Source organism: Aptenodytes patagonicus, chromosome 15, assembly GCF_965638725.1.
Source record: "Aptenodytes patagonicus chromosome 15, bAptPat1.pri.cur, whole genome shotgun sequence".
In the NCBI taxonomy this organism is placed as follows: domain Eukaryota; kingdom Metazoa; phylum Chordata; class Aves; order Sphenisciformes; family Spheniscidae; genus Aptenodytes; species Aptenodytes patagonicus.
The window spans coordinates 7,744,368-7,753,763 of record NC_134963.1 but is presented as its reverse complement, the minus strand read 5'-3'; the positions used below and the strand labels follow the sequence as shown (position 1 = coordinate 7,753,763).

General features: G+C 52.0%; 2 protein-coding genes across 2 annotated transcripts; both read right to left on the bottom strand.

The window, feature by feature from the left end:
• Nucleotides 1-441: 441 nt before the first annotated feature.
• LOC143167572 (disintegrin and metalloproteinase domain-containing protein 20-like) lies at nt 442-2,993 on the bottom strand. The gene is given in 2 exon segments (XM_076353156.1): nt 442-2,963; nt 2,966-2,993. Coding segments are annotated over 2 exon segments (2,550 nt in total).
• A 1,705-nt stretch (nt 2,994-4,698) lies between these two features.
• Nucleotides 4,699-7,217, bottom strand: LOC143167571 (disintegrin and metalloproteinase domain-containing protein 21-like). The gene is made up of 2 exons (XM_076353155.1): nt 7,121-7,217; nt 4,699-6,998 (listed from the first exon to the last, which is right to left on the bottom strand). The coding sequence occupies exons 1-2, from the start codon at nt 7,215-7,217 to the stop codon at nt 4,699-4,701; spliced, it is 2,397 nt and encodes a 798-aa protein (XP_076209270.1).
• Nucleotides 7,218-9,396: the final 2,179 nt, after the last annotated feature.

Sequence of the window (9,396 nt, the reverse complement as noted above, 5' to 3'; positions counted from 1 at the left end):
CTCAGCTACAATACTCAGAAAAATAAGCTTCTTTGACCCGGTGGAGCATCTCTCCTGAACCAGGTGAGCAGGACTTTGCATGAATCTGTCTATACTCTTCTAGATGCTCAAGTGAATTATTTACTAAGGTCCTACCGTTCTATAGAAAATAAAACAGATCTTTAGCTGCATTGAAAACAACTCTCTAACTTTTACACTCTATTTTCTAACAGCTTCACTTTTTGGGTCCAACCCAAATTTCTTTACATAGTACGTAATACAAGAAGAGGAAATACTCAAGTTTTGTGTAATTAACTTCCATACAGTTTACACAGTTACGTCGTGTAAATCACCTTGTGGAAAATCTCCTGGAACTAGCTGTCCAGCTTCAGGGGCATACCCACGGGGCTTGTAGTGCTTTCCAAACCTCAGCTGGTGGGTTTCCCACTGCTTTAATTTTTTTTAAACATCTTCTTCTTCTTCCATACTCGGCTCCTCATCTGCAGGAGTCTCACTTCTCTCTGTGGCTAAACTTGTACTGAAAAACGCAGCTATTGCCTTTCTGTATTTGGTTACAGCGATGAGGAGAGCAATCAGAACAAGGGCAATGGGAACTGTGATCCCAATTACTGCCCCAAACACTTTATTTTGGACAACCTCCACCATGGACATCATGAGAGGTGGTGGAGGGCCACTGTCCATACTCCCTCCCAGGCCGTGGAACTGGCAGTCCGGAGGAGCCCAGCCAGCTTCACAGTGGCAGTGTTCGAGGTTGTTGCAAACCCCTTTCCCCCTGCACAAAACATTCCCATTGCACTTCGTCCTGACCATGGCATCTGTGCATGTCTTGTTAATACAGATCTTTTTTGGCCCACATCTGGTGCCATCAAGCCCTCCTCCGATATCAGGAGTATCGATACTGGCATGGTAGGCTGTGCCCCAGCACCAATCCTCAGGCCCTGGCATCTGAATGATGGTTTCAGACCCCTCCAGAATGGGTATCCTCTTCACATTGGCACACTGCAGCCTTCCACACAGAGCGTTTTGGGGTTTACATCCCACAAAAGCAACTTTGCTCCCATCGCCGCCACAGTTGCCAAATCGATCCCCTTTTATGTTCTGCTTTTTGAAGCAGCTTTCTGGAGCACCCCGAGCTTCCTTCCCAAAGACTTTTCGGCACAGGTTGTCATAGGTTGCACATTTCCCGCGGTAGCAGTAGCCGTCATCACTGCATGGCGTCCCGTCGTGCACATGCAAATCCTCCGGGCACCACTCGGAAGTCCCATTGCAATATTCAGGCAAGTCGCACTCGTCCGCCTCTGACCTGCACTTGTGTCCTGCAGCACGAAGGTGGCATTTCTGACAGCATTGCCCGATGGAGCAGACGGCCCCTGGCTTCAGCCTGCAGTTCTGGTGACAGCAGGGATTGCCTCGGCAGTCCTGCAGCCCCCCACAGTCACATTGCTCTCCCTCATCGATCACCTTGTTGCCACAATGCTTAAAATAGAAGAGTCTGTGGGGCTCTGGGATGTTGTGCAAGCAGTCGCCATCCCCTCTGCCGATCAGGTCTAAATAGCTCTGCCGGCTGCAGTTGCTGAAAGCCTTGGCACCGTCGAGCGAGTCTCCCGTCATGTAGCACTTGGTGGCTTCTCCGCACACACACTCCTTTTTGTCGTGCTCCATCCCCAGGTTGTGACCCAGCTCATGAGTAAAAATAATTGAAAAGGTTATGAAATCTCTCCGTATATGTGAGACAACACCTGATTGATAACCGGGGTGGCAGATGCTACCTACATACGCCAGCCCAACAATTAGTCCAAAGTCCATGTAAGTAAATAAATGTGCAATGTCGTATTTCATCCTCTGAGAAAGATCCCTATTTCCCCAGTCGTTAAAATTTTTAAGAACTTCTTTTATATCCTGGCTGTACTTGATGAAGTTGCTGTGCGTCCAGATCTCCAGCCCAATCAGGCAGATGCGAATGTTCAGAGGATAGTAGTATGTTTCAGATAAATTGATTGTATCTGTAACCAGAAGCATCACAGAGGTCTCATTGCTCCCTTGGAAGGAAAACAGATAGTGGTCCACCACGACAAATATCTCAACGTACACGGTGTGCTTCAGTCTCTGAGACAAGTCATGCTTTCCTAAGGCTGTTTTAGCTGCCATCCCACCCGGCTGGTTTTGGATCACCTCATCCGTCAATCCGCACATCAAGGGCTTGTTCTGGGTCTTCTCTCGCCGATAGAGAAGGTGCTGGAAGGTGAGGGACCCCGGCACAGGTTCAATGCCGTAGCTCAGGTTCCCGATTTCCAGCTGCCCCCGCAGACCCGAGCAGGTGCTCAGCGTGGCGAGGGAGCCGGGGCTGCCTTCCACGTAGCCCAGGTAGAAGCACTCCTTGGGGATATGGGGCTGCTCCACCACTCTTGCCCCCCTGGGGCTGTATGTGATGACCGGCAGGTTTTTCACCAGAAGTCCTCTCTTCTGCGTGAGGTGGATGACGCGGTTCTCCCCCTCTACCCTGAGGATGTAGGACACTTCTTCCCCCGCAGCTTTTCCCGCCCTGGGGGCCAGTTTCCTAGGCCGGACTATCTCATGGACAGCGTAGCCCAGTGGTGGATGATGGCTGCCCGCCCTGGGGAGGAGACATGCCACCAATGCTGCCCAGACTCCCAGCCTGAGGAGCGGGGCTTTCCCCCGGCCGCCATGACACACCTGGAGCCATCTCATCGCCAACGCCTTCAAAATGGTGGTAAGACACCTTGGGGAGGGTCCTGCCAACCCTCGCACGGACATCTTGACCCTCTCTCCCTTGAGGCGCTCAGGCGGTGGCCGTGCTGGAGCTGTCCCCTCAGGGCTTGCACAGGACCCAGCAAAGGTGTGTGCCACCCTGCTGCCCCGAGGTGCAGCTGTTCCCCTCAGTGCCCCTTGAGAAGGTTCTGGAAGCACTGCCGCCCCTGCCTGCCGGCTGTGACACGGGGCCGGGTGGAGCGAGGCTGTGGCACGGGGGCCATGGGTACTCCTGTGGGGTGACAGGGATGAAGGGCACCTATCCCCGCTGTGCTTCCCTCACCGGGGCACTGTGGGGTGGCCGTCACGGCCAGGGAGCTGCGGTTGATCTTCACAGCCGCTCCCCTGCCACTCAGTGAGATTTGGGGAGCCATGCATCCTCACCACCCCCTCCTCCTCCTCCTCCCCAAGGGGAGACCCCTGCCCAAAGATTGCCTGTGGATCATGAATTTGAGAATTAACCACAATAACGCTCCCCACAGCAAATTAACTTTACAAATGTTGATGCCCCTTGGCCACTGCCTCACCTCCTTCACCAGTCTGTAACCCAGCGGGCTCCAGACATTTTTCTTAATCACACACCCCTATCAATAAAAATTTCCTGACTGTGCACCCCCAATATATGTATAGTTAGTTATTTCTAAATTATATGCCTGTATACTGAAGTTCTAATATTTTCTTTGGAGACTCCTGCTGCAAACACCACCCACAGGGCATTCATGGGTCGGTGGTTACCCCCGCACGCCTGGCCTGTGCCTGCTGGGTGTCAGGCACGGCTTGTTATAAACAGAAAAACACATTTCATAGGTACACGTGAGCACTGGCAGGCAGCAACGTCTGCAGCTCTCAATTTATCATTAACCAGGTCTACCTGGAGGTGAGCAATAGCCCATTCCAGTGGGGTAAATTCCCTCTTCCAGCACGAAGCACTCCTGCTCCCCAGCATTCATCTGCTTCTTCGGGAAGTGCTGAAGTTTTCTTTTTTTGCACCATCCCTGTTCTGCTTCAGAGCTGCTCCTGCACCCGCTGCTCCCAGCTTGCAGACACCTCCGCAGCAGCCTGGGTTTTTTGTCAGCTCAGCCTGGCGGGGATCGGATGCTGCCGACGGTTTCTTTACCTGCTCAAAGCCTTCCTGCAAGCTCCTGTCGAAATGATCCTGCCAGCTTTGTAGTTTTCACAGAGGCCACTGGCGTGAGCAGTAATGAATTTTTTTTTTCCCCTCTTCTTTCCACATCTTTTTCTCCTGTAATCAAGCCTCAGAGCCCTTTCTTCCCTCCTCCTGTCTCTTGCTTAACACCCCCTGATATTTTCAGCAGCTCGTGTTTGTTCCTAGGCTGCAGTGCCGCAGAGGTGCTCAGGTATGCCCAGGACGGGCTCGGAGGTGGGCACGCCACCTGGGACCCTGGTTCCAGAGGAGGTGGCTATAGGGTGTGGAGACAGTCCTATACAGTGGTGTGGACAGTTTGAACCCCTTCCTCTGAGCTGTAGTGGAGGGTCTGCGACCCAGAAGTTTCTTTGCTCGGAGGGAAGAGCAGGTGTCCTTTGGGGACTGTGGGACTAGTGGAGCGGGGGACTCGCTGCTGCAGACCCCCATGCTCTGGGCTGAGAGATGAGCGCCGCTCTTGCCTTGCAAAAGGCTCTGCCTCAGCCACCCCGGGATCCTCCTTGCTCAGCCTGTGTCTGTCAGTGTAAACCAGCAGGCAGATTTTAAATTAACCCGAGCGCCCCTGTCATTTTTGTCAATGACTTTTTTTTCTCCTACGGAGTGAGGTCAAGCAAAACAATTTAATTCTGCTATTCTACAGAATAAAAACTAGGTCCCCTAACTCTACACTTGCATCTAGATCAATTTTAAATGAGTCCACTGCAGCTGGAGTCTGAACCTAGTGACTGACTGAGTCCAGCTTTCCACTGCTGCCACGTGAAGCCCTACACAGGGGAGTTTTGACCCTCAGCTGGTTTTGAGCCATCTTCTTCCACCTGGTCCTTCGCATCCTCCTCAGGAGCCTGTTGTCTAGACCAAAGGCATCCAACAAGTCTGTTCAATGCTTGGGTTACTCTGAGCTTTCTCACGTGCACAATGACAAGTGCTGCGAGCGCCAGAACAGCAACAGTTATTACGGTAATCCCAATGATGAACCTAAAAAGCCCCTTTTTAGTGACCGGTGTAGGCCCACTGTCAATGCTTCCTCCAAAGCCAATAAATTGGCAGTAGGGAGGTGCCCAGCCGTTGTCACAGTGGCAGTTTCCTCTAGTGTTGCAGATGCCTTTTCCTCTGCATGTTCTTGTGGCAAAACAGCGGGATGTCAAGTACTTCTCCTCAGGGACACACGTCCGATTAATGCAGATCTTCTTCTCACCGCACTGCATGCCATCCTTAATGACTCCAGCATCCAGAATGTCCACGCCCAGGTGGTAGTCTGTGCCCCAGCACCAGGTATCGCCCACCGGGGTTTGAATGATGGTTGTGTGATCTTCCAGCTGAGGCAGACGTCTAACATTTGTACACTGCACCCTCCCACACAGGACATTTTCTAGCTTACATTTCTGAAAGTTGACATCTGCCCCATCTCCCCAGCAATTGCCAAACCGATCCCCTTTCATGTTCACCTCCTGGAAACATGGTAGTGGAGCAGGCTTTGCTTCCTTGCCAAAGATACTCATACACTGTAATGCGCGAGATTGGCATTTGCCTGAATAACAGTACCCATCCTCAGCGCACACAGTCCCATCTTGCTTGGCCACATCTGCTGGGCAATGCTCAGATGTCCCGTTGCAGTACTCAGGCAGGTCACACGGACTGGTACTCTCCCTACACACTTCTCCTTCTGGAAGAGGTTTGCAATTCTTACAGCAGCCTCCAGAAGTGCAAATGGCTCCTTTTTTTTTTTGACAGGTATTGTCACAACAAAGGTCCAATTTACACTGTGCTTCTGAGCCACAGTCGCACTCTTCCCCAACCTCCAGAACACCATTCCCACAGCGCTGCACTGCAAACGTCATTACTGATTCTGGGGCGTTATTAAGGCAGAATCCTTGCCCTGATGCTATAAAATCAAAATAGTGCTTTTTGCTGCAGTTGCTGAATTGATAGTTCACTGTGCCGTGTGCGCTCATGATGCATTTAGAGGTGTTTCCACATCTGCAGTATCTGTCATCGTGCTCCATGCCAAGGACATGCCCTAACGCACGAGCGACATGGACAGCAGTGTCCATGTAAGGCTGTTTTGCAAACGATACAACAGCAGAGGCGTGTTTTCTATCACATGCACTGGCAAAGTTGGATTTGTCGCCTGCATGCAATGCTCTCATACCGCGATCAAAGTCCATCGAGGCAAATAGACACCCCACGTCATGCACGGCGTACATAAGGCTTTGCTGCTTCCGCCAAAGATTAAAATTATGAAGGACCTTGGTTATGTTTTTGGTAACACTGATAGGGTTCTTCTCCACCCAAACCTCTAGTGCAGTTATCAAAACACGAAGGCGGAAAGAATAAAACAGTCCATCCACCAGATTGATTATTTCAATAACTTCCAGTGTCACATTAGTTATACTTCTGCCAAAGGCGTCAAACCCTTCCTTGTCCACCACGACAAGGAGCTCCAAATACCACGTGTGCCTCCGGGGCTGGAACTGCCCTGTTGCTGTACCAGGACCTGGAAATTGTCCACCTTCACTGGGCATTTTGTACATCACTGTTCCAGGAACTGCCTCCTCTCTCCGCAACAGAAGATGCTCAGCCACGGTAGAAGCTGCCAGGGGCTCGATGCTGTAGCTCGAGTTTCCAATCTGCAGCAGTCCTCTGAGCCCAGAGCAGGTAGTCAGAGTCACTGCAGAGTCCGGGATGCCTTCCACGTAGCCATGGTAATAGCAATCTGCTGGCACGTGGGGCTGTTGGACCACGATTTCCCCTCGGGAGTCACGAGTGAATACAGGGAAATTTTTTATTACGACGTCTTTCTGCCTGAGGTGAATCGTGTAATTTACCCCCTGAATGCTGATGATATAGAACACTTCATCCTGGCTGGCTTTCCCTGCCTTGCGGCCAAGTTTCCTTGGAATGACTATCTCGTAGGCCCAAGAGGGCTGGGGGCTACAGTCTGCGCAGAGCAGCAGGAGCCCCCAGAGCAGGAAGGAGAGGCCCAGTCCAAGGAGGAGAACCCCTCTGCGCATCAGGGCGCACCTTGGCTGTGTCTGGCTTGGAGCCACGGTCACTGCCTCCCAGGCTGGAGGAAAGAGAGGAAAGTGTGGATGATGAGGCATCAGAAAACCTGCCTTTAACTCAGCAGCAAAGATCCTTTCTCACCACCAGGACACCATCCCTCGGGGTCTGCCCTCTTCTCCCCACCCAGCTTGCAGCCAGGCTCAAGCCTGCTCCTCCCTTCATCCAACGTGCCTTTTCGTAGCTCTTCCTCGGCTACCTGTCCGCCAGGGAGGTAGGACATGCCGGGGGCCGGCCAGCCAGCCTGCCGTCCAACTGCAAGGGAGCAAAGCAGCGCCAGGAAAGCCCTGGCACAGGGTAGGAAGCCGGGGGGGGGGGGGCGGGGAGCTGCTCTTGGGGCTGGAACAGAAGGGCCCGAGGGGCAACCGTTTCTCCGGCCCCGCTTTGAACACAAACATTCCACAGGGAGAATGGGACCTGCACCACGGGCACTGGTACAGCCCCCTCAACACCGGCAGAGGTGGGAGCAGCTTCACATTAAATACGCCCTATCTCATTGCTAAGAGCCTGCTGCACCCAACTTGGGCTGACCCTGTTCGCTGAATCAGCCAGTACTGCTACAGCAATTTGTTTAAAAGGGGATTAAGCGTTGATAAGTGGAAAGCAATAGCAGATTACCAGGGAAACAATGATTTGGTTGCTAATGGGACCTTCAGCTGCAGTGGCGAGAGCCTTCTGCGTCTGTTGACAGATATCCTTGCAGGGCTCCTCATTCAGCTGAGCACGTCACTGACTGTTTTAACTATTTGAGGGGAGTTTTCTTGCTGGAAAGGGAGAGGCATTCTTCAGGCCACACATCCATCCATGAGTAGGGGAGAGTCTTTTCTTGTGCCACTTCTATAGAGCATTTGCAGCTGGTTTGGCTGCCTTAAATCAGAATTATAGAATAGTTTGGGTTGGAAGGGACCTTGTAAAGGTCATCTAGTCCAACCCCCCCCTGCCGTGGGCAAGGACATCTTCAGCTAGATCAGATTGCTCAGAGCCCCGTCCAACCTGACCTGGAATGTTTCCAGGGATGGGGCATCCACCACCTCTCTGGGCAACCTGGGCCAGTGTTTCACCACCCTCAGCATAAAAAATTTCTTCCTTATATCTAGTCTAAATCTACCCCCCTTTAGTTTAAAGCCATTCCCCCTTGCCCTGTCGCAACAGGCCCTGCTAAAAAGTTTGCCGCCGTCTTCTTTATAAGCCCCCTTTAAGTACTGACAGGCTGCAGTAAGGTCTCCCCAAAGCCTTCTCTTCTCCAGGCTGAACAACCCCAACTCTCTCAGCCTTTCTTCATAGGAGAGCTGTTCCATCCCCCTGATCATTTTTGTGGCCCTCCTCTGGACCCGCTCCAACAGGTCTGTGTCTTTCTTATGCTGAGGGCTCCAGAGCTGGACACAGTACTGCAGGTGGGGTCTCACCAGAGCGGAGTAGAGGGGCAGAATCCCCTCCCTCGACCTGCTGGCCACGCTGCTTTTGATGCGGCCCAGGACACAGTTGGCCTTCTGGGCTGTGAGCTTGGATACTCCCAGGATGCTTGGAAATTGTTCTCTCACTCCCCTTCCCCATGCCACAGATGCTCTGATAGCCACTCACTATCCAACGCACTATTAATTCCCCAAAAGTACCAAGCAGATGGATGTTAACTCTTACAAAGAAGATGGCCTGGTGCACACAGGCACTCACAGCTGTCCCACCACCTCTTTTCGTGCCGGTTTTGTTCTGAAATGCTCATGTGACAAGGGTCTATCTGGTCGCTGTCAACAAGCCAGTCAAGCCATGCTTGAGGATAATAAAAATACTTCTAGAGCCAGGAAGCATACAAGTGCCATACTTGACAGCACTAGCCTGCGTTCAGAAGGGCTGACTGCCTAAGAGGCGAGGAGAAGCACCCCAGTGCTCCCTGGCAAAGTGCACTGCCAGCCTGAATGAAAGCCAACCCATTTCTCATTTACTGTGTCTCCCAAGTTGCCAGTCCAGCCACAAGTCCCTGCAGTGCTCCTGCTTCGGCCACCTTCAAAAGCAGCACAGCACCCTGCAAGGATCATCATCCTAAAGAAACTGGTTCCTAGCTCCTGCCCCAAAGAACACGCTTGGCAGAGTGGAGGAGCCGTTATACCTGACAGGGGAAATATCACTGAACACAGAACAACTCATCTCTCCCTTCCCTGACTGCCCAAAGTCATAGCTACAAGAAAAATCCTACAGACCTTGGGCATGTAACTGCTGCCATCTAACGGAAAGCAGGGTTTTAAAGAGGCAATTTCAGGCTATGTTGCCAGGCAGAGCACACGATTTTCTAGGGCTTTATCCAGCCTATCCTGTCAGTCATTCTTTCATCTCAAAGCCTCACGGCACTCCTGCAAAATACAAAGCAAAGTGCTTATTCACATTTGTAAGGCAGGCGGGACGGAGGT